General features: G+C 31.3%; 1 protein-coding gene across 2 annotated transcripts in view; it reads left to right on the top strand.

Moving 5' to 3' along the window:
* The window catches only part of LOC107448357 (uncharacterized), a 44,021-nt gene that overhangs the window by 11,742 nt on the left and 7,036 nt on the right, over positions 1-25,243 (top strand). Inside the window, exons 6-11 of one of the 2 annotated variants that reach the window (XM_087157630.1) lie at positions 1,538-1,730; positions 5,142-5,389; positions 6,529-6,849; positions 8,734-8,881; positions 17,345-17,533; positions 23,299-23,428. In XM_087157630.1, the coding sequence (XP_087013756.1) occupies positions 1,538-1,730; positions 5,142-5,389; positions 6,529-6,849; positions 8,734-8,881; positions 17,345-17,533; positions 23,299-23,428 (1,229 nt within the window). The remainder of the gene's footprint in view (positions 1-1,537; positions 1,731-5,141; positions 5,390-6,528; positions 6,850-8,733; positions 8,882-17,344; positions 17,534-23,298; positions 23,429-25,243) is intronic. The other variant, XM_087157631.1, reaches the window with a different exon arrangement.

Below are 25,243 nucleotides of genomic sequence, written 5' to 3'. Positions count from 1 at the left end.
ACATAAAGCTCAAATAAACTTTAATACCTCAAATAAATCTCAAAAACACTTTAAATTTTTGTAGAGGATTCGTTACACTAACTGCATTTTTACATTTTGAAACCGGAAAAGGCCTCCTGAAAAAGTTATATCCTCACTATAATCTTAGACAGTAAACTGTAAAAAGAATTTAAAACCAAAAATGGTGTAAACTACTATACGCCAAAGTGGTGTTCTACTGCAGCTAGAACCAAGGGTAGTTCCTAGTGTAGTTAAACACTAAGAATATCCTTTTGCACTACTTCTTCGATTTTCAGTACTAAAATCTATAATAACAAAAAGATATATATATATATATATATATATATATATATATATATATATATATATATATATATATATATATATATATATATATATATATATATATATATATATATATATATATATATATATATATATATATATATATATATATATCAGGATTTTATTTTTAATCAATAATGTATTCTTTCTCGTTAGCAACAACCTTTCAATGCTGGGTCGAGAATGAATCGAAATGGATAAAAAGAGACTTGGGTTTTAAGACTAACGAATATTTAATGCACCGAAACGACATTGCTTTCCGGTCCGCCTAATATATTGTATAGATAAATCAAACATACTAGTAGCACAGAGAGAATATTAAGGCGAATTTGAACTAGGCTTAATAAAACAGTAGATTATCGAAGTTAAGAATCTCTGGCTACGGTCAATGAGACGGTGGGTAACCAATTCCATCAACCTGAGATGAACCTGAAAGAATGCATAGTTTCGACCTTCATTAAACTGTTATACAGTAAACTGCTCTACTTCTGGCGTAGTTTGTCGGACTACAAAGCAGTGGAAACGTCCCTTCTGCGGAGGATGATAACTGTGATGGCCTGTCTTCGGATCATCCGCAAGAATGTTTCCCATATTGTTGCTAATAGCCCTGTTGAAGATTGACATACAGACGATTATTTTCAAAGACATGGTAGCAGACGATTAATTTCAAAGAACATAATTGAAGTTGCAGGTTGGCAAAAGCACAAAATTAAAAAAGGACATATTGTTTTGGTAGCTCTCGTTTTCTCTTTGTTTTTTAAGAGAATCAGTAGAACATTCTTTTTCTTCTTTTTAGTTGAACTTTCTTGTGTTTTTTCTCACAAGGTGAGATTTTTTCGTTAAATTAAATATTAAAATTTTGTTATTTTTTTGTTTTGCAATATTTTTTCTGTGCTACATTTTATGTTTTTAATTTAGCAATTAAGAATAAAAGGTTCTTTTATTTTGTTAACTGCAACAAGCCCATTGTGCAGTTCTAGTGTTACAAAAATTAAGTACTGCTATTAACGGATATTATTATTTTTTTAATCAAAAGTCTTCATTGCTTAATTCAAAATTTTCAATTTCAAAACACTATCAAATCATCAATTGTTACAATATTGTGTATCTGAATTCTATACATTAATATTTTATTCAGATTAAGTATCATTTTTTTACTTTATAATAATGATTTGTACGTCTCTGCTTACAGGTGTTTGAAAAGGGAGAATTTTTAGGTCTGAAAAGTTTATATTATTTAAAAATTAATGGGAATCGTATCGTAACAGTTGGAAATTGTCTTCGCAATTTATCTAAATTAGATATTCTGTATTTGAGCAACAACTCAATTGAAACTCTAAGAAAAGAGCAAATGCCTGATACTCTAAAATATGTAGATTTGAGTGGTATAATTTTATAAAAATATCAATCTTTCCATTATGTTAAATCAAAGCTGAACTTGAATGCTGCGCTTGTATACAGATCCATTACCTAAATTTAATCTGACGAATTATCTCAATTTCGGGGCACTAGGTTCGAGGCACCAGGTACGAGGCACCAGGTTGGTTTCAATGCACCAAATTACTATTTACCTAATGAAACAGAAACCAATTATTTTCGTTTGTTTACACATTAAGTTTTGATTTCAAGAAATACGTTATATTTTCCTCGTCAACTAAAGAATGCGAGAAAAAGTCATTTTTGGTATTTTAGTTAATTCAAATTTCAATGTAGCAGAAGGCAGTGTTTTCAGCTTTGGTTCAACAAAATGTTTATCTGTAGTTTGTTAAATTAAAAATGGAACACCCTAATAACTTTTGGTTCGGTGATTGATAAATGATCGGTTTATCACCTACTGATATGCAATGTTATTGGTTCTCTAATAAACAACACTAAATATACTAGTTAAACACCGTACAAATAGTCTTTAAGTTAGGAAATCAAATACATTATATAAAACCATATAGTTAGAAACGAGTTACCGAGTTTATTAATCGTATTGCTTAAAATTGTTTGGCTCAACTTTGAAATAGATTATAAAAAATAATAAAAAATATTGAAAAAATAATTTTGCCTAGTAAAAATAATTTTTTTTTCGTAATAGCCGAATTTTATAATTGATTCAGTTTAATATTTTTTAAGACATGGTTAAATGTGTAATAAGTAAAACAAATTTACAGGGCAACTAACTTTCGATCGCTAAATTTTGCAGTTTAAGAATTAAATTCCGCCAGAAAAAAAAATACGCTCTCGAAGTACGTATTTTTTAAGAACTGATTTTAACTACAGATTATATATCGTCTGCATTTATTAATAAGCAAATTTAATGTTATTCTTTTTCTCCATTAGGTAGATTGCAAATTAACACCAAAAACATATTTGTAGATCAAAAGTTATTTAAGTTTTCCAATTTTAGTTATTTTCTGCATTGTACAATGTACAATAATTTTTTTAAAACATTTATATTATTTTAACAAAAGTATTCTCCAAATCGAACGAGGTAACATAAATATAAATTTAATACGACTAAATGTTCGTTTTAAAATCATAATTTCAACAAAAAAACTATTTTCGTTATGAAGAATTCCAAAATTATATGAAATAGATTTTATGCCGTAATAAAATGTGATTTTTTTTTTAAGTATTCGTATTTTCTGGATAGAAGTTTTCGTTTAACTTTCGATATGAATTTTCTCTTTGCATACAGGATAGCTAAGAATTTCATTTTTACAGAAAAAATGTGCCATAGAAGAGTTTCAGGAAATATGTTATTACTAACTGCTAAAAATTGTTATAAGAATGTTAATTTTTTTCTTAATTTAAGTTTAATTAAACTAAAAATCAAAATCTGAATAATTGTTCTTGGCTAGTAATCATTTATGCTATTCAAAACCTGCCAGACGCAGCTTTATCTCTTTTTTTTCCAATTATGCAATAACATCATAAAAATTAATTTGATTCACTTTTCGATCAGAATTCGTGGAGCTCAATCCTACCAAAAAACCAGAGATTTTTTTTAATCCTAAATACCAAATTATTGAACATATATTCCAAATATAAACAGAATTTAATGCTGCACTCTATATCAGGTGACTAAAATAGAGAATAGTCAATTTAAACTTCTATCACCAATCTGAAAAACATTAAAAAAGCGTATCCTAAAAATACTTGTTATTTTCAGCTTTAAGGCAAACTTTTATCTTGAATCTGAACCCGTAAATTACTAGAAAATATTGAACCAATTCAATTTTTTTCTTATCTAGACAGAAACATTTATCGTCTAATATCGTCAACAACGCTTGTGAAAAACTCTCAAATATCAGAGTAAGGTTGATTTTAATGTTCGCCACAACCTTTATCACAAAGCCCAACAAGGTTTATAAATGATTAGCGAATAAACCATTCAAGCTTGAAACCAAGTTAAATTTAACTATGCTAATTTACTCGTTATGAGGTTCGCATTAACAACCCTTTTATATCAAACTTGAAGCTGCATTTACAGAACAAGGCTAGAAAAACCTTCAGAAATCGAGGATGTAAAAAGTTTCTCCAATCGAGGATAAATTCACCTTCTCGAGGTTTATTTTAAACTAGTGGGCTGCACCCCCTGCTCGCTAACCCTCGCCAACTCCCGAAAATTGCCACTCAATCTTATATGGTTTGCTTCGCAAACCAAGCTCGCTTCGCTCGTTACTAACTTAGGTACATTGCAAATGCACAAAATTCTAAGAATTCAAAACAATCATTCAAATCCATATAAAAAAATTTTTTTGAAAAAATTACATCTTTTTAGTAAATACTAAGTCATTAAAATAAATTTGAATTCAAATAAATGACATGTAATTCGTTAAACCTATTAAAAATGCGCTGTAGTATAAAATCTTAAAGCGTAACAGCACGACTGAGACTCATTTATCATTGAATAACTAATAACTATAATAAAACAAATAAATTCGTGGTATAAATCAAAAATCGTCAAATATTTTCGTAATATATAAATTAGTGTAAAAAAGCACTTTCGGCAAAATACTAAAATAGAGATCTATCGACAAAGACTACTCACTTCTGCCTAGCTTACAATAGTATGAGATTGACGCAGCTGATAGGGTGAATTTCGGAAGAGAATGCTCTCTCTGGTTATTTCAGCTGCCGTTTTTAAAAGCGCTATATGTTGAGCCACCTCAGCTAGATTTTGCATGTGACATTTTTAGCGGCAGTCATTGATCGATTTTCTAGCGTTGCCAATTGGGGAGTTGTAATGGGGCTTTTTTTTGTTGCCGTGTAAGAGAAATATATATAGATTTCGCGACTAATCACTGTAACAAGTTTTTCTGATGTTGGCCTAAATAAGTTTTTAATACAAACGAAATGCTCCATTTGAGAGCCTAGACAAAGCTGGAATGAGAAAAGGAAAAAACAAAATTCACGATAAAAGCTAAAAATGTAACCTTTATTCAATCTTTAAGAAAACAAGCTTGGCATTCCAATGACTCTAATAAGTTTAAAAAAGCTTTAATTTCTCGTCAAGCTTACTATGCCAACCAAATGAAAAGGAAAATACAACGTTTGCCGTAAAGTTGCCTGCTATTTAAGTATTAATTGTACTTTTAGATATTCCCCATTTCGTATTAAATCTTGATCATTCTGAAACTTTATCTTATTTCAATTAAAAAGGATTGAAAATAAATCGGGTAATAATGCAAATTCGTTACGATTAAATAAATTTACTTTTATTTTGGAATTGTAATTGTTATGAAATTTTAATTATATTATATTAATGATGAATTTCATTTCTGTATATTTCTCCCATATTGAAGTTAATCCATTTCGATGTGACTGTGAGTTTCTACCTTTTATCCAATGGATCTTCGCCAATCCAAAAGCTCCTGATGTGTTTAGAGGCAAAGGCATCTGTGTACCAGAATTCCCAAGCGATAATCATCATTGCCCGTCACAATGCGATTGCTACTGTGCAAATGATGATGAAGAGTACTTCATGGCAGTGGATTGTAGCTCCAAAAATGTCTCAATCATACCTCAGTTTCTTACAGCTTATAGTGTAGAGGTTTGGTAGTTTTCTCATTTGGTATATGCTCTATTATAAATATTTACCATTAAATTGTTAAATGAAGTTTTATAAAAAATGATATTTCCTTACATTTTTTTAAAGATTCATGTCAAAAATTTAAAATTTTAAACAACTTTAATAGCCTCAAACAGTCCTTATAAGTTTTATTTTATTTAAAAGTATTATTGCACAAGTAGAAAAATTACATTGGTTTTGAGTGAAAAAGTCAGCAAATATAGCATTATTCAAATGTTTTATTATCTTTTAATATTGTATAAAATGCTTTATTCCATTTTAAAATACAGATAATGTTTGCACAACAAAGAATTTTTTTTTCAGGAAGAAATGTCAACAAATTTTTAATAGAATATAAAGCATCTTGCATTTAAGAATATATTGTTTTCTTGACACCTTTAAGTTCCTTAAATAATCCGTAGTTTAAAATTAATTTAAGTACTTTTATAAAATTTTAATTTGAATTTTATAATTTATTAAAATCGAAATGGTGAGAAAAAATAAGAAGGAAATATTAGAGATATTGATGTCAACCAGATGTCAATATGAGATCACAATGAGATTTACAATGTCGCAAGGGTCTCACCATTGGACGAAACTGTGACATATCCACGTCTTACAGAGTCACCATGTGACTAGGTCCTCTCAGTAAGCTATGTTGTAATCATCACACGGTAACGTTACTGAATGTAATAACCATAACATTCAAAGTCGCAGACATGAATGCAGTGACGTAATGACTTGAAAACTACATTAATATTGTTCATTTACGAAAGTTCGTACCCAATTACAATAACTATAACTATAGTAATTAAATTTATAGATTTTAAAAGGTGTTACACAAATCTCAAATTTTCCTAAAGGTTTAGCTTTATTCACATTTTATTGCTCTTTTTATTCAAAAAATTATAAAATAAAGTTCAATACTGCATTCTTTAAATTGTACAATATGTCAATTTACTATATGTTTTCAAAATATGAATTTTTGTCTATTTTAACTTTTCCTTGTAAAGTGATATGTTTAACTTTAATTTATTTACAAAAATTTAATATAAAATATTACAATAGTACTAAATTAAAGACAAAACTATTTAATCATATTTTGTTTTTGTTTTTTTCAGAATTCACCTTACTTTAAAATTAATTTAACATTCCGTTTTCATATGAATAAGAACTATTATACTATTGATGAATCTGTTGTAATTGCTGATACAGTTGGAGAAATTAACCTATCTGACAATAACTTGGAGTCTTTGACAAATATACAAATACCTAATGGTCTACGTCGTCTGTTCTTACATGACAATAAATTGAAAACTTTGCCAAATTCGTTACTAGCAGATTTTTCAAGACTTCGACTAGTGTCGGTTTTTAGCAATCCATGGAGTTGTGATTGTCATGCCATTGACTTTCGAAGATGGATTGTTACAAATCATGAAAAAGTGAGAAGAGTTTATTTTCCTTAACAAGCATGTATAAATCATCGTTCTGAGGATTTAAATGCTTATTGACAATTTCACAGTATTCTGCCAAACGCGAAATTCATTTTGTGATATTTTGATCATTAAGTGTTTTAAAAAACTACAATTTAAAATTCACGTGTTGATTAGTCTTTATTGTTAACTATAATGCCTTTTGACATTAAAATATTTTACGTTTACTCCTTCAATGTTAATTCCGTTAAAAAAATGAAGAGTGTTTTGTAACATTTATGTATCGATATTGATTTTTTTTATTTTTAATATTTGATTTCGCAGTAATTTTATTATCCTGAAAAATTACCTAGACAAAGTCACTATAACTTAAGCATCTGCCTCAAGAACAGCTATTTCCCTGAAAAGTGGGGTAAAATCTGACATCAATCTCTTCCCTAAACCAGAAAAGACTCCTTAATTCCCTATGCAAACCCACTTATCTTTTCTTAACTCCTAAAAAAATTTTATTTTGAAAACGACAGCAAAAACATCTACGCATAACATATTGGATACCAGAAAAAAATACAGATAACAGAAACGGCTAGTCGTTTTTAAGAAAGAGACAGCAGTGATGTTTATGTTGAACATAACTAAAAAATCTGTTAGATTCTGGCACAAACGCCTTATCACTAAGCTTTACAGATCTAATATCCCTACTGACATCTTCCGAGCTCTTTTAGACAGAAAGACAACAATTTCAGAAAAAAAAACGAAGTCAGAATACTTGGAACTATGAGGCCTACCTGGAACTATGAGGTAAATGTGTCGCACGGAAGTATACTTTGAATCCTGCTATATACATATCATTTAAACATCACGTTTACTAGGAAAATTAAAAAGAACTAATAAGATTTAATTCTGACGGTACAGAATTTCTTGTCAGTTCCATCAAGCTGAATCATGATGTTGTTGTGTTTCAAAATAAAATTAAAAACTAAGAAAATGGCTCTACAATTGACGCACAAAAATTCACCTTGACAAGTCAAACCAGCTTATTGTTATTATTTGTGCTGCCTGCTTCTTGAGTAATCTACAATAATAAAGGGAAGAGTTTGTGTATCATGAGTGTGTCGCTTTCTTATAAATCCAGAGCAGTTTATGAAATTTCCTGAAATTTCAGCAATGGGAGAAAAGAGCAATTTTAGCCCCGACCCTAAATTTCATCCAAAAAGGTCAATCAGATCGTTTGGGAGAGACACTTAAAAATGCCGTTGTTGAACATCAAACAAAATTTTGAATTTACAACTACCAATGTTCAATTCCATGGCTTTGTAATTTTGAACCCAATCTAGAAGACAGGGGAACTCCTGAGTGGAGTACAGGGGGAAATGTTTCATTGTGGAAGACTTTCTAATGAAACTTACCCACATTTGAAATACGTGCAATAAAAAATCACGAAAACCTCACACTGTTAGACTGACGCAAAGAGACTCCAACCCATGATCCGTCTACCACTGAGGATATTTTACGTCACCACTGTGATCGTTGCGAGACGGGTGCGTAATTCGTGGGATTCGAAACTGAGTTCACCTGATTACGAGGTCAGCGCTCTTTCCCCTGGGCCACCACGGCTCTTTTCCTAGTATTGCAATTTTCAATTTATTTTGAATTTCAGACCAATACTAATTAGGTCAAACATTAAAAAAGCCGCTTTCTACGAGACAAAGATCAGGCACTAATAGTAAGCTTTTAGTCTTCGTTTTAAATCGAGAGTATAATTATATAATTGATATTATTCGTACTATAAAAAAAGGTTTATTTAAAAAAATATGGATTTCATTCTTTTAAATACATGCTCTTTTTTTCTCATAACACCGATATTTAATCGTTCATTCACTTTTTTGTTTTTAGATTAAAAATGTGAATCAAACGTTGTGTGGCAATGTTGGGGAGTCGGGAGACGATTTGCTGAATGGAAAAGCTATATGGACGCTAGATGAAAAGGATTTATGCCAAACCTTTTTGGAATTATATTTTTTGGTTGCTTTTGGATTTATTGGTTGGTATTCATTAAGTATAAGGTGCTCTGTAATCACCACCTTTAACACATACATAGCTGTTGTTTTCTTAATCATTGTCAACAATGAATATTTGTTCATTAGGATCCGTGAACAACATTTAAGTAAGAGTAAAAGATGATGAAATTCAGACGAATAATTTTCTCTTAAATAATTTGCTCTGTCTTTGTCCTTCAATTAACGTCCTTTGAAAGTAAAATTGTTTTATTTTATCCACTTTAGCGTGAGCTACTGCTTCATGCTGCATGTTGTTTGGTTGAATAACACAGAGGCTAATGCCGGCAAATAAAGTATTTATTAAAACATTATATGAGGAAACAATAGTTCGCACACACAGTGCTACACATCTGAATCAACCAACAACTAGTCAGCTTCTTTAACAAATATATATCTATTTCCCCTATCGGGAAGTCGTTGTATTACATCACGCAACTCATTTGAGAAGGAGAGGAAAAATGAGATTTTATTTGCATATTAACAACACTCCCCCTGCGAATAAATACACATTTTTCCACAAAATATAAAACATAAATATACTAAATTTCTCATACAACTTAAACTTATTAACAATTAATCAATTAATTTTATTTGTGACACAGTCCAAGTGAGCTTGTCAAAAGTTACAGCTTTAGTTAGGAAATCTGCGATCATTTCGTCCGTTTGCACATACTCTACTTTAATAATTTTGCCAATTATATCCTTTACGTAATGAAGTTTCAAATTGATATGTCTCGTTCTAGAAGATGATTTTGCACTATTCAACCAATCAATCGCAGATTGATTGTCAGACGAAATGGTCACAGGTTTCTTTACAAATATAGAATAATGCAATTCTTCTAATAAATTTAATATCCACATTAGTTCTTTACAAACACCACCTAAAGAAACAAGTTCCGCTTCACAAGTAGATAGTGCAACTGTTTTTTGTTTATTGCTCTTCCATGAAATTAAAGAATCACCTAACATTACAATTTCTCCTGAAAATGATTTCCCATTTTCAGCATTTTCCCAGCTTGCATCGGCATGAGCATTCAAAAGTCCTGATTTGTTACTAAAAAATAATTTTTTATCCTTTGTACCATTGAGATATTTTAACACTCTTTTAGCTAAATTAAGATGTCGTTTCTCAGGTTTATGATTAAATTGAGATAAGTATGAGTAGCTCATGACAAATGCTAAGTCTGGTCGTGTTCTGTTCGAGAGATATAAAAGTTCCCCTATTAATTCTTGATATTGTGTTTGGTTAACCACTTCGTTTGAACAATTAAAACTCCTATCCTCATCTCTTACGATTGGTGTTTTTACACATTTAGAATCAAACATACCATGTTTCTGCAGTAAATAGTTTATATATTCAGTTTGAGACAAAGTTACGCCCTTCTCACTTTTATTTATTTCTATACCTAGAAATTTATTCTCTTTACTTTCTTTCACTTCAAATATCCGAGATAATTTTCCCACGATATCATTATACATTTGTAGATCTGAATAAATAACTATTAAGTCATCGACGTATATTCCAATATAAAAATACTTAGAATTCTCTATTCTAGTGAAAATACAATTATCCGAAGCTAGCTGTTTTAAACGAAGCTTTTCTAATTCCCGTTTAAGGTGTAAATGCCAATTTCGACCTGATTGGGGTAATCCGTAAAGACTACGTTTTAACTTGCATACTTTATTTTCACCATACAAATGTTTAAAACCTGGGGGAATAATCGTATATACAGTTTCTTCTAAATTACTATAAAGATATGCAGTTTTAATATCTAAAAATTTTACTTCTAAATTTAATTCGGCAGATAATGCTAACAACAAACGCAAAGATTCGGTACTTAACACGGGTGAATAAGACTCTAAGTTATCACGATTGTAAGCATCACTAAGTAAACATCGTGTTCGTGAATGGAATTTAATTCTTCATTCAATGCTTTTTCCCATTTTAACCAATTTTTATCACGTTTAGCTTCATCAAAATTACCCGGAATATTAGTTACTAAGTTTGAACTTGCTTTTTCCTTCTTTCTATCTGATCGACGTACACCTAGATCTAGTAACCTGTTTTCGTCTTCAATTATTCGTTATTCATTTAATTCCCTAATTTTTTCTTTTGTTGCACCTACTGGACGACCGCGAGTTTTCGTTTCACTTAAATCTCGGCTATCATTCAAATCCAGCGGAAATTCAAAACTTGTATTTTGGTCTTCTACATTAGTTTGGATATTAAAAAATTCCTCGATGTCATTAGATTTATCTTCACCGAACAAATTACTACTACCTAATAATTTCTCATTAAATTTTACTGAACGCTCTTCGATTACTTTATTTCTTTCAGGATCGTAAATACGATAAGCTCGTCTTTGATTCGAATATCCCAACATAATACCTTTTTTACCTGGAATAGAAAGTTTGTGTCTTAAAGCTTTAGGAACGTGATAGTATACTGTAGATCCAAAAACACGTAGATATTTATAGTTCTGCTTTTTATTAAAGAATAATTCTTTTCGAGGAGTCAGGTTAGTAACATGTGTTGCATAGGCTATTGCTTCAGCCCAAAAATTTAAAGGAAGTTTACTATCATAGATTAATGTTCTAGCTCTATCTAACAAGACTCTATTAGCTCGTTCAGCTTTACCCAAACTTTCTGGGTTGTACCAGGGCTAAAGAGAATAGAAGGGCTGGTTCACTCCTTTGAAGTATCTTTCGCGTCACTAAGTGACGCGAGAGAGTGAAAGAGAAAGTGACGAGAGCGAGAAAAGAAAAAGTAAGAGCGATGAGAAAGTGACGTCACTCTAGTGACGTCACTTTGGCGCAAAGCTCGCACTTTTACTTCAAGAACGGAGCGTTTGGCCTTACTAGCTCTAACTAATATTGGATCATTTCTTTTTGAGAGATATTCTAAGACATTTGTTATTTTCTATAATGACTTTCCTCAGTTTTTGCAGTGAATTTACAAGAATTTAAAACTATTATCGAAATGCCAGTTTGCGCGATAGCAACTTGCAAAAATTCTGATACAAAAACAAAAGGAAAATGTGTAATTTTTCGCGTGTTCCCTAAAGTAAATGAACAACTATGTAAAGAACGGATTCCGAAATGACACAGTTAATATAAAACAACAATACGTTTATTCTGTCGTAAAGAACTTTTATAAAAATTCTTTATCTAAATAGAAACCGCCTCGTTACTTCATAAAGAAAGGCAGGTGGAAAGAATTAAAAAATGGATAAAGTCAAACAAAATTAAAATGCAAATAAAAAGTATAAATAAAATATATAGTATATAGTTGAAATTCTCCTAATTTCATGACACATTTTTAAATGTAGTTATTCTAAATATTTATGATTTCTTAAAAAAAATATATTCTCTTCAATTGGGTATAATATGAAAAAAGCACAACTACTTCCACTTACTAGGAATAACATTTACCTCTTAGTTTAATTAATAAACTGAGTTTTAAATATGCTTACTAAATTCATGAACTTCGATAAAACAACAATATAAATTATTTCCAAAGGAACTAGACTAATACAATTCCAACCTGGCGAGTAGCGACTTATAACAAGACACTTCGTTTGATGCTTTTACTTGTTGCTAGAAATCAGGTTCGCAGAAAATGCTGTTTACTAGTTAAATTTAGTAGGAATAACACGATCTGTGACGTAGGCTATAGTATACCCAATTTAAATATCTATAAATTATATCATCGTAAATTTAAATGTCTATAAGCAATTGTAAAATTTCTAATTTCATTATGAACCTAAATTATTATTTTGTTTCAGTATTTAGCGTTTAAGGTTGATGTTTCCTAATGATTAAGTATGAACAAATTGCTATTAACGACATATTTTAAAATCAGGGATTCTAAATTTAACTTAACTTAACGTTATAAAAGAATATGTAGATAAAAAAAGTGTCGACATATGCCTTCATTTTTCTTAATAGTTAAAGTTAAAACTGAACTTTTTAAAATAAAGTATTTATCGTGTCATTTTCACCAACTAGCAAAACATTTTTATAAGTTTAAAATGGTATTTTTTTAATATAATAACCAAGAAAGTTTTTTTTTGAACTATGTTTATGAACGGAAATAATGTGTTAATTACGTAAAGTTTGAAGGCTAATAACCAGAAAAAGTCTAACTTATTTTTGCAAAGAGAAAGATGCGAAGTTATCATATCTTTGCTTGCGATCTCCGAGATCTGTGGACACAGCGACGTCATGAGGAGAGAAATCGTAGCTTCAGCTCTAAGAGCGGAGTGAACTAGCCCTTCTATTCTCTTTAGCCCTGGGGTGTACGGCACAGATTTTTCATGTGTAACTCCGCATTCAGTGAAATAAAACTCAAGATCTTTGTTTACAAACTCAAGACCATTATCACTACGAAATTACTTAATTTTCTTTTTTATTAAGTTTTCAAATTTCAGCTTAAACCTTAAAATTTTATCAAATACTTCGGTTTTGTTTTTAAGAAAATAAGTAAAATACATGCCAGAAAAATCATCTACTAATATTAAAAAATATCTTGAATTACCCAAAGACTTAACTGGGAATGGCCCACACAAATCACCATGTATTAATTCTAAACTTGTTGATCTTTGAGGAGTTAAAATACTAAAATGAGGTTTTCTGGTAATCTTAGAAATATCACATGATTCACAAGACAATTCATTATCAATTTTTAAATGTAACATTTTACACATTTTACGCATATAATCAGCATTTAAATGACACAATCTTTTATGCCAAATTACATTCATTTCAGCGTTATTTTTAACTTTGTTACACTCAGAAAGACATACATCGTTATTAACATTAGGTTTTAGCTTAACTTCTAATTTTTTATTCACATTTAAAGCTTTCAAAACTACGCGTCCATTAGGAGCAATAATTAATACTGAGTTTGAATGTGATTTTAAATTATACCCCTTATCCATTAAGCATGTAACTGACGGTAAATTATGACGTAATTCTGGTACATACAATACATTACTAATTAAAATTCTTGCATTATTACTTAGTGAAATAGCTTTAACAGTTCCGGTTCCTTTAGTATCCAATGTAAAAGTCTTACCTGCCTGGTATATTTTGCTGTCGTAAGCATCTATAGATTCGAACCAGCGTTCATCTTTGCACATATGAGACGTGGCTCCGCTATCCAGGATCCAACATTCGTCCACTTGTCCTTTCTGTTCAGCTGAAACTAAGGCGAAATCCTCTGGAGTAGCACTTTCGGATACCAGTGTTTCTTGAAAATTTGGTTTTCGACGACCTTTTGCTCGACTGGTCGGTGGTTTGTAGTCTCTATCTGTTCCCACTTCTTGATGTTTCGAATAACAATCCCTTGCTATATGTCCCGGTCGTCTACAGGCGTAGCAAATTTTCCTAGGTAAACTCTTCTTCTGAGTAGCATATGCGGATTCCAAATTTCTATGTCCACGGGATCTCTGTAGTAAATCTTTTTCTTCTTCCCTTAAGACTTCAAGTATTTCTTCTACCGACTTTTCTCGTTACGTTTTTAAAACTTGTTTTATGCGCTCATATTTTCCAGCTAGACCTCTGACCGTGTAGAACACTAATTCTCTGTCAGATATTTTCAGTCCCAAGGAAGCACACTTAGTCGATAATCCTTTAGCTCGAGCTATATAATCGTTTACGGCTTCTGAATCCAGCATTTCTAAGCTCTTAAGTTCGGCACCCGCATCAATCTTTTTATCTTCCTCAAGCCCAGTGTAGGTAGTTTTAACTCTTGTCCACAAAGCTTTTGCATTCTTTTCTTCTGCATATTGCAAAGCCTGTTCATCTGATAGCGACAACTTCAAGTATGATACAGCATCTTGGTTAGTAGTTTCCTAAACTTGCAATTTACCAGGGTCAGTTGGAGCTTTCTCTGTCAATGCCGACATTAGTTTCTTGAGATTCAAAACCGATTCCATTTTCATGGTCCAAAGATGATAATTAGTTCCAGACAACTTCGGAATTCCAAAAACTAAGTCCTTTTCCATGATGATCGTAAACCACGCTCTGCTACCACTGTTGTTTGGTTGAATAACACAGAGGCTAATGCCGGCAAATAAAGTATTTATTAAAACATAATATGAGGAAACAATAGTTCGCACAGTTCGCACACACAGTGCTACACATCTGAATCAACCAACAACTAGTCAGCTTCTTCAACAAACCCATATTATATAAAGCGCTAATACGTACGTATGTATCAATAAAACCGATGATATTTCTTTTCTCGCGCTGGCAACAGTTTTCATTTTTAATTGATTGGATTCGGCGCGCAAGAGCACGTAGTGAGCATCATATGGCTAATCCATGTTATATAAAACGCTAATACGCTTTAATTGATAGGCTTCGGCGGGCAAGAGCACATAGTGAGCATTCTCACAAAATGAATTCTCACCGAATTATCAAAAAAATTCTCACAAAATTATCTTCATCGAAGCCGATGCTTTACATCCGGCGTTCAGTAGGGGAGAGTGGGGTCAATTGTAACAGGGTACGATTGTAACAGAGCAAAAATTTCGAGTGTCGGGTTCTAGATTTGGTTCCTAGGTGGCACACAAGGTGTATTTAATAAATCTACATGTACACCCCTGATGGCAACCATTTTTATGTACTTTTGAAAGAGTTACATCACAAAAGATATTTTCACGCCACGCAAGTACTTTTTTTGGTATTAGAATATTATATTGTAACAAAGTAATTTTGTTTAAACAAATAAAAATTAGTAACGAATATGTAAGTGGACACTTTAATTAACATTTCAATAAAAAAAATTATTAGCTTTGCTAATTAACTAGCATTGTTTTTAACAAATGAAGCTGAAATGGCGTCTTGGGGACAATTGTAACAATAAGTAAAGGGACGATTGTAACAGCTGAAAATAAATAATCTTATGTTTACAAACCATTACTTAACTCTTTAAGAACCACCAATAGTTTCCTATATCATTTATATTATGTTGCATGTGCATTATTTATTTGTCACCTTTCACAGCATAAATTAAAATTTTTACACTTTAAAGTTAAAAGTTTAACCCTTTAGGTTTCTGCTCATTATTATTTTTACTCCTAAAATATCACTACTATTTTGATCAATAAAAAAATATATCACAACTATGATAATATGTATAATTAATTATGTTTTAGTTGAATTTATGAACTGTTACAATTGACCCCGTAAGTGGGGACAATTGTAACAACTGCACGACTGTCAAAAATTGTTAATATGTAATATAATAATATTTAAAATCAGGTATTTATTTTTTTTTCCAGCAGAGGATAGTCTACTTTACTCGTCTGTCAATTAATACTAATAATATATTGGATTTTTTGTTAGTTAAAAATAGTTAAGTAAAAAATGTTACAATTGACCCCACTCTCCCCTACTATTTCATATTGCTTTACAACACATGGTTTTAGCCCTCTGGTGGGAAAGACTTTAAAACAAAACTTACAACAGTTACTTTTCTCAACAACTGAAATTTAGAATAGTGTGATTAAGAAAAATATGCGAACTCTTTGCAATTTCAAATTAATATTGAAATGCAGGGGTTTAGAATTTTCTACAGTGAAAAGTCTTCGGAACTTCAGTGTTCAAAATAGTATACAAAAGCTAGGCGGTAAGAACGTATCCAATGAGCGAGCAAAGCGAGCATCGGATTGCGAAGGGGTTTAGCGAGCGCCAGCGAGCAGGGGGCGAAGCCTCCTAGTATATATCTATTTCCCCTATCGGGAAGTCGTTGTATTACATCACGCAACTCGCGCAACTTATTTGAGAAGGAGAGGAAAAATGAGATTTTATTTGCATATTAACAACACTACAACTGAAAATAAAATTAGTACAATTTGAATGAGTGCCTTCAAATTCTGACTTTTTGTACTGCGTGGAAAAGCTCCATGTTATAAAAACCTTACTAGATGACCTTAAATATGAGGAACATAACGTAATGATTTCAAATATTTCATTCTTCCTTTTTTTCAAATTTTTTTAGTACTTCTGACCCTTCAAACTATTAAGTATGTAAAATCCGAACTAATGCTCGGAATTTACTAACTTAATAATTTGCAGGGTCAGGGGTCGTTTTACCGTAAAATTTACTTTTTTTGTTTCCAATGTCCACCCGATTGACACTCGTCATTCAGGTACTAGTAGGACAGATTTGTTGGCCACTCCTTCATGGACACCATATTAGGTGGGCCAACGTTGCTCCCACAGTAAGGACAGACAGCACAAATCATGAAGGAACATCTATGCCATGTCCGGAATTCGAATCCAGAACCTTTCTGGTGTGAGATCAGATCCCTGACTACTGCACAATCCGGTCGGCTTAAAGCATAATATAGAAATATTTTTTTTAATAAAATTTCATTTAAAATCATTTGGTAAATATTTATAATAGAAATATTTATATTATTTAACAAATTTAATAGCTTTCTTCTTGATCATCACTGTCTTGAAGATAGTGCATACAAGGTATAAAATGAACATCAATGCTTGGCTCTATGCACATGGAGTTATATGGGTAAAGGAAAAAGATATCGACAGGGATAAAATTTTCGACGCATTCTTATCATTCAGCCATAAAGATCAAGATCTGGTCATAATGGACATTATTTCTGGTAAGAGCCTTGATTAACTATTTAGCATAATTTTAAAAAGCAGAATCATTCTTAGTCAGTTTTAATTAGTGGTTTCAGATAAAAATGAGAGTAAACATGAATGTTATTAATTTCATTACGTAAAGCTTTACATTCCTCTTCTACACTTACATTTATATGTTAAATAGAAAACTACAAGAGTTTTAAAACATATTAACATATAATGCAAAATTATGTTATTAAAAATAATAATTACTGTTTTAGTTTCACACTGTAAAAAATGGATGCTCAAATTTAACGAAATCTTCCGATACCGTTTCCTGGTATATGCTCCGACCAAAAACTTTATCAAAGTGACATAAAAACTATCGTCATTTCTCCAAGGAAACGAGTTTCGTCAAAATTTAAAAAAGAAATTTTTCTATTCTATTCTTTTTTTCAAAAAAAAAACTGATAGCGCCTAATGTATTTAACTTTTTTAATAATCACTTTATCGTGGACACCATATTGGTAGATCAATGTCATCCACACAAATCAATAAAGACTGATAGGACAGAGAGTTAAATCATACTCATACCCAAACCGAGATTCGAACCAGGAATCCAGGTGGGAGGTAGTCACGTTATTTTCGATCAATCTAGTCTTCATTTTAGTTAGAAATCTCCTGCAATTCACTACGACAAAGTTCCGTAATTGAGGACAGATTTTTGTCATAAATTTGAGTGTTCGTCGCAAACCACGCGTTTTTGTGACGAAATGATTTTCAAAATTAACGAAATACAGCTTAAAGATTGCTGAATTGTCAAATGTGAGAGTTTTATTCCTGAGAGGTCAGATGCCATATTTTTTTATAAGCTGAGTCGTTTACCATTAGCTTCTACGAATAGTTATGACAACTTATGAAGGTCACTGTCGACATTGGAACATTCTACGACCAACCGTTCGAACGGGATGAGCGGAAAACGAAAGGAAATTTTTTGATTGGTTTAGCGTTAGCCATTGTTTTAAATTTAACTATATATGATTCAAATTTTCTCATATTGATTGATTTCTCATATTGATAGTGATTATTACTAGCTTAGAGCTCTATTTGATCAAAACAATAGCTTATTACACGCATTTAAATTTTCCATTATTTTATATCGCTATTTAAATTCAATAATCAACATTACGTGATAGCACGCAGGGTCTACACCACCAAATTTATACTTTTAAAGTTGCATGATACTACGCGCATTTTTTATCCATAATAATTTTCTTAAGGGGACAATGGACGTTCAAAACCAAAAATTTTAATTTTCCTCCTAGCCATATGAAATTTTTATTGAATATTGGTAAGCTCAATAGAAGCCTGTGTATAATTTTTTTTAAGAAAACGTTAATTATTTTTCAAGTTACAGCTAAAAGTATATTTTTAATTAACGATAAATTAGCAATACATAAAATGTCCCTTGCGCATCAGTTTTGCTTTTTTCAAAATTATTTTTGTACAAAAAAGGAGGTTATAAGTACTTTAATGTATTTAACTTGTTTCAGGTACAATATAGAGCAATAATGTGTATCAAAAGTTTTTTTACACATCGCTCTTAAATTTTCATCAAAAAATTACTATTCATAAACTTTCGTTTAAATATTAGCAACACAAATTTTTGTGCAATGCTAACTAATTGTAGTTCTATCTTTAGAACAAACATCAAATAATCCCTGAAAAAAATTTCAGAGCAATAGAGTAAAAATTGATGCACAAGGAACTTTTCGAAGATGGAAAATCGTCCAAAAATCTTATTCTGGGAAAAATCTATATTTTTCAATGCAAATGACTTACAACATACAGATTGAAACTCTTATAACTCGTTAACAAAATCTCCAATTTGAATTCTGTTTGCTGTATATTATTCAGAAAAGTATGATTTTTTTTAATATCACAAAAAACAAAAACACCAAGTTTTAAGGATTTTTCGTATTTCGAACGTCCATTGTCCCCTTAAAAAGTGTTTCTAGAATTTTTTTTATTTAAAATCAAAGGTAATCGAATAAAAAATATATATAAATTTAAAGGCAAAATTAGTATGTGTGTGGTACTAACTCGTTAAAGTGAAAAGTAAAAAAAACTACATTATTATTGACCATATTATTACTGACACTTAATTACTCAAGGTAATATATTCATTGTGAAATGAAAAAATAAATAAGCTATGCACTAGAAAAGAAAAGTAATGGAATAAATATAAAGATATTTATTTGCCCACAAGAAGAGTAAAAATCATAATGCTATCATTGACGACAATGATGCTTAACCCCTTAACGATCGGTAATTTTCAAGAAAACGGTCATAAAAGTGCCTTATTTTTTTGGCTTTTGCATTTGTATATGTATTTATTTAGTGCTGCAACTAGTTTAAAATAAACTAACTATCTACAATTTCCTTAAAAATATCCTGGTACTGCCATCAGGCGTATGAAATGAGAAATAAATTTTTTTCCGGGAAGAAGAAATGAATTAGTTTTATTCTTATTGGCTCGTTACTACTGAACACTCCAGCCCGTCAATATCACGGGAGCGAGAAATAGCGGACGAAATCTCGCTATGTTATTTTAACGGGAGCGAGAAGGAAGGGGTTAAATAATGTAGGTAATATGTAAATTGATAAGAAAAAACTTATATACTAAAAAGCAAACATAATGGGAAGAAGATTATTTTTCATTTAAGAGAGCTGTAAAAATCGCCATATTATTATTGACACTAATGCTTTATTGATAATATGCATAAATTGAAATAAAATTTAAAAAAAAGCTATGTGCTAAAAAGCGAAGCAGAAAATCGCCATTCACAGATGACGCCTAATAATTGTGTACTACTGCTACTGACGATAATATGTACAGTGCGCCAAAAAAAAAAAACGACCACACTGAATAACTTTTGATCTAATGATCATTTTAGGACATCTTAATGGCTCGAGGAGGAGGACTTCAAATATGCTAATTAATAAGTGCAGACAATATTTTAAGTTGTAAAATCAGATACAAAAACGTTCTTTCTCTGAATAAACCTACCTTTTTTTTGGAGGATTCGGGTTTTTGACCTCCAAAATATAGGGGTAGCAGCAGTCTGGGAAATATGTTCACTATAGTTTGGTCGGGAAAGCAGTCCATAGTTTGAAACGCTTAATGTTAATTTTACTTTTTGCGTATTTAACTATATCTCGAAAACTTATCAAGTAAATTCAAAAAAAAAAATTCAAACAATTATAAAATTCGTTTGTCCGAAGATAATGAAATGCAAAAAATAACTTTTGATAAATATTTATTATTTTTTGTTATTTTATTCAATAATAGTCGAAAAAATTTTGAATTGTAAGGTACAAAGTTTTCTTGCCTCATTTTCAAAAGTATATGTATCCGCACGGATTTGTAGCGCCACCTAGTATAACTTGTAACACTTAAAGAGAGAGAGCGTGTGTGTGGAAGCAGAGCTGTAACGAGCTACAAAAAAGCTCTCTTCCAAATAATAAGAAATAAATATTGTGCAAATATACAGTCCGCTTTTTTTCTGTTTATTGAGCGAGTTCATATTTACCTGAGCGTCGACATGAGTGGTCCGCTCACCAGGAGGAATAATCAGCAAAATTAAAATAATTAACGAAAAGAGTTTCGTTTTGAGTTCCAAGAGATAACCATTGTGGACAGTGTTTCGAGAAAACTGTGTATTCGAGCTTTCCCATTCAAAGTAGGATTGTTTTGATTTTTTAATAAAATACTTTAATTTGCAATGTTTAAGAATTGTAAAATAGATGATATAAGGCTTATTGCCTGCGAACTAGATCTAGAGATTAGTGATGATATGACTGTGGTAAACTTAATTGATATAATTAAAAGTTGTGAAAAATATAAAACTGACTCTGAAACTGTAAGTGATCTTGTAAATTTAATAGTAGAAGAGCGCAAGTCTGAAGAATCAAAACAATTAAAGTTAGAGAATATAAAGCTCAAGAGAGCTAAAACTGAACTAGAAATTGCACATATTCGTGCTGAGCCATAGGAGTTCGAGAGAACAAAAACTGAATTAGAAATTGCACGCATTCGTTCTGAGCCAAAAGAGAATAATATAGAGCTAATTGAATCTCATAATTCCCTAGATTCTTTGATTAAGAGCATTAGAACATTGACCATTAAAGTTCCGAGTAAACCCGAAAATTGGGGATTCTTTTTTACAACGTTAGAACGAGCATTTATAGTTAAGAGTGTGCCAGATAAATATAAATCTGAGATTCTTCTTAATCTGCTTGGAGAAAGATCGTCTAATAATATCACATATGTAAGTGATGATGATCTTAATAATTATGAAAAAGTGAAAGAAATAGTACTTAGAGAATTTCAGTCAACGGCTCAATCTTGTCTGGAAAATTTCAAAACAAGCACACGACAGTTAAATGAAACGAGTAGTTATGTCTGGAATTAAAACAAAACAGTTCTTTTGAGTACTGCAATTTGTTCTTTATGTGATTCTTTTGGAAATGAGAGTGATGTTCGTGTTTTATTAGATTCGGGATCTATGTCTAATTTCATAAGTAAAGAATGTGCAGATCGCCTACAATTGAGAAAGAATAAAATAAACCTAGTAGTGTCTGGGTTGAATGATTCAGCTATTTCTGTTAGGTCTCAAGTTAATGCTACTTTAATAAATAAAGCCCGAACTTTTAACGCAGATCTAAATTTATTAGTTGTTCCTAGAATTACGGAGTCATATGAAAACACTGGTTTATGACACCCCTGTTGATAATGCTGGTTGCAAGAATCGCAGTAGCTGCCTGCGAGATATGCCTGGAGTAGGGCAGAATGTTCGAATGTCCATCCGCCGGAGATGTGAGGTGTACATTGTAGCCGGTGGCAAAAACTTCGAACACTTACTTTGGCCCATGTACCATATAATTTTTTCAATGTATTATTATAGCGATTTTTCACTTACGGTCTCTTTTCTTTATGGTGCTTCTGTGTACGTCACCGCTTCAGGAAAGCATTTCCGACCCCACATTGCTATATGATTTCAAGTCGTCAGGGTGCCCCCTACCCCTCTTAGAAGTTCTGAAACGCTTAACTGAGACACCCTGTATATTACGGTCCCTCGAAAGGTATATGCACCGGAGAAAATTACTTGATAGTGGTAAATTTTGAATATTATGAATTGGCCGCGAACAGTAGTATCATGCCAAGTGAGGCTAAATACATTTTATCTTTATACTAATGGGATAAACTACAAAAAACGAGTTTTGCTTACTTCAATAACGTAAGGCCACCCATTAGGACTACATATAGCATTAAATAAAAAGAAAAGCGGAATTACTTTAGTTATATTAATTGAAAGCGACATTTGCAGAACGAAAAAAAGCTGTATCCGAACTATTTTATACCAATTTATTAGAAGGGGGGACTAATAATTCTTTGCTTTATTTTATTTACCACTGCCTAATTTAAAATAAAAATCCTGCAAGCATACTAAAGACTAATATGATAACTTGTGTTAAGATTAAAGTAGGCAAAAACAGGATCTGTTACATTAAACATACCCATATTGATACAGTCATTTTTCTGTTATTTTTTCTTATTCATAACGCTTTTAAAAATTTCACTTCTGTGTCAGTATAGGCTTTTCAGTTCTGAGCATAATTTCGTAATGTTTCTCAGCAATGATTTATTGATTATTTGCTCTTTTTTTTTACTCACTCACTGCGAAGAACGGGTATTCAGCTAGTAAACAAATAAAACTCATTTCTCTTTCCATTGTTTCAGTGATAGAAGTCAAACAGCCTATGACCAGACTGTGTCTTCATTACAAGCACTTCAAAGCTGGGGATTTCATTGACCAAAACATTTTCAATGCTGTTCAAAATTCGAAAAGGACTGTTATCATGCTCTCAAAGTAAGATTCAGATTGCAAAAAATATCGATTGAATATCATTTTATTTTACGCATTTTATTTTGTTTAAGATTCTCCCGCCGTTTGTAATTGATCGCGTAGTCTATGCGTTCGGGAATATTTCATTTACGCATACATGATAAAATCTGTTAATTTTCATAAATACATTTTTTTCACCTGTTTAGTTTGTTGGAGATAAACTATACCAAAAATTGGCAATGAGCGAAAAAGTGTGAGTCGGTCGAGAGATATTAGAATAGAGCTAAAATAATTTTTAATTAGCTCATCATTTTTTAAAAAATAATTAATTCTGTCATAATATTAATTCATAAAAAGCATTCAATTGTCTGCATAGCTCAATTCTGAAAAAAATTAAATGTAAGAAGATTTAAACTTCAGTTTAAATTTAATAACAACAAAACTGAACAACAAACAACAAAGAAACAAATAACCAAAATGTGTCAGAATTCGTTGTTTTTTGTAAGCAAAGGTAACTTTTGATATCGAAAAGTCATTCTTTCATTATTGTTTTCTGAACATCAGAAGATTTGCTTTGTGACTCTGCATAATTATTTTACCCAGTTTGACATTTTTACAAAAGAAAACTATGAGACTTATTTCCCTATGAGAAAACAAATGCACAATTTGAAAAAAATCGTAGGTTTCGATAAAATAGCTCAATATAATTAAACTAATTATTAAACTTTATATAGCTTAGTATAGTATTAAGTATAGGATCAACAAATACTGCCATTTAGCAGTAATTATTGATTTAAGCATACTGTTCCGCAATTCTGCAGGATCATTTTTATGACAGTTTGACATTTTTATAAAAACAAAATATGTACTGTCATTAAACTGATTTCACTTAGAATTTACAAAAGCACAAAATTTGGGAAATTATTGTATGTTTTAATAAAATAGCTCAATATAAACTAAATATTACACTTTTTCCGCTTGTAACAAACCAGAAATTTCTGTCATTTAGCAAAAATAAACTCGTGGAAAAAAGGAAAATTAATCTAATAGCGAAAACTTTAGTCTTTCGATTTTTTACAGCCGTCGTTGAACAACCTACCCAATTTTGAGTGTACGACTACTAAATTTTAACTCCGTAGCATTGTAATTTTGAATCCAATTCAGAGGACAACGGAACTCTTAGATCAAGTATTGAGGGAAATTTGGTTTTGTGGAGGACTTTCTTATGGAACAAACCCGCATCTGCACAACACCTCCTAGAAAAGAGTAGACCTCTGCACGGGTTACCATAAATATCTTCTAGTAGTCCAAACGTAATGACATATTTCGTATTTTCAACCACTGCGCAGCTTAGTACCCCGAACGTAATGACATCTTTTTTATTTTTCATCAACTGCGCAGTTAACTTCGTCACATCGGACTACTGAATTGATCCGTGCTGAGGCCTTCCTACTTCTAGGAGGTGTTGATCTGCATTACATGGAGAGGAAATCCACGAAAATCGCGAAACGCGGAATTTATACCGACCAGCCATCGCTGTGATACAAATCTGGATCACCTCATTTGGAGGCGATTGCTCTATTTCCTGATTCACCACGACTTAGTCGAAGGCAGTATATGCTTTAGCTTAGGGGTGCACAACCTTTTTGAGTGAAGGGCCACTTGCACAGCAGGTTGTCTAACTAAGGGCCGCACATGTATTGAGACATGTTAATGACAAATGTAGCAATGTTTATTTTAACATTAGTGTTCTATTTTTTTTATCAATAAACTTAGTAATATATTTGTAAAAAATTAAAGGTGTTCCATTTTTTGAATTCATTCAAAAATAAAAAAAAT

The sequence above is a fragment of the Parasteatoda tepidariorum genome, chromosome 2, assembly GCF_982258835.1.
Source record: "Parasteatoda tepidariorum strain Cologne lab strain chromosome 2, Ptep-v5.0, whole genome shotgun sequence".
In the NCBI taxonomy this organism is placed as follows: Eukaryota; Metazoa; Arthropoda; class Arachnida; order Araneae; family Theridiidae; genus Parasteatoda; species Parasteatoda tepidariorum.
Note: the sequence above shows the minus strand (reverse complement) of the source record. Positions and strands in the feature narration are given on the sequence as shown.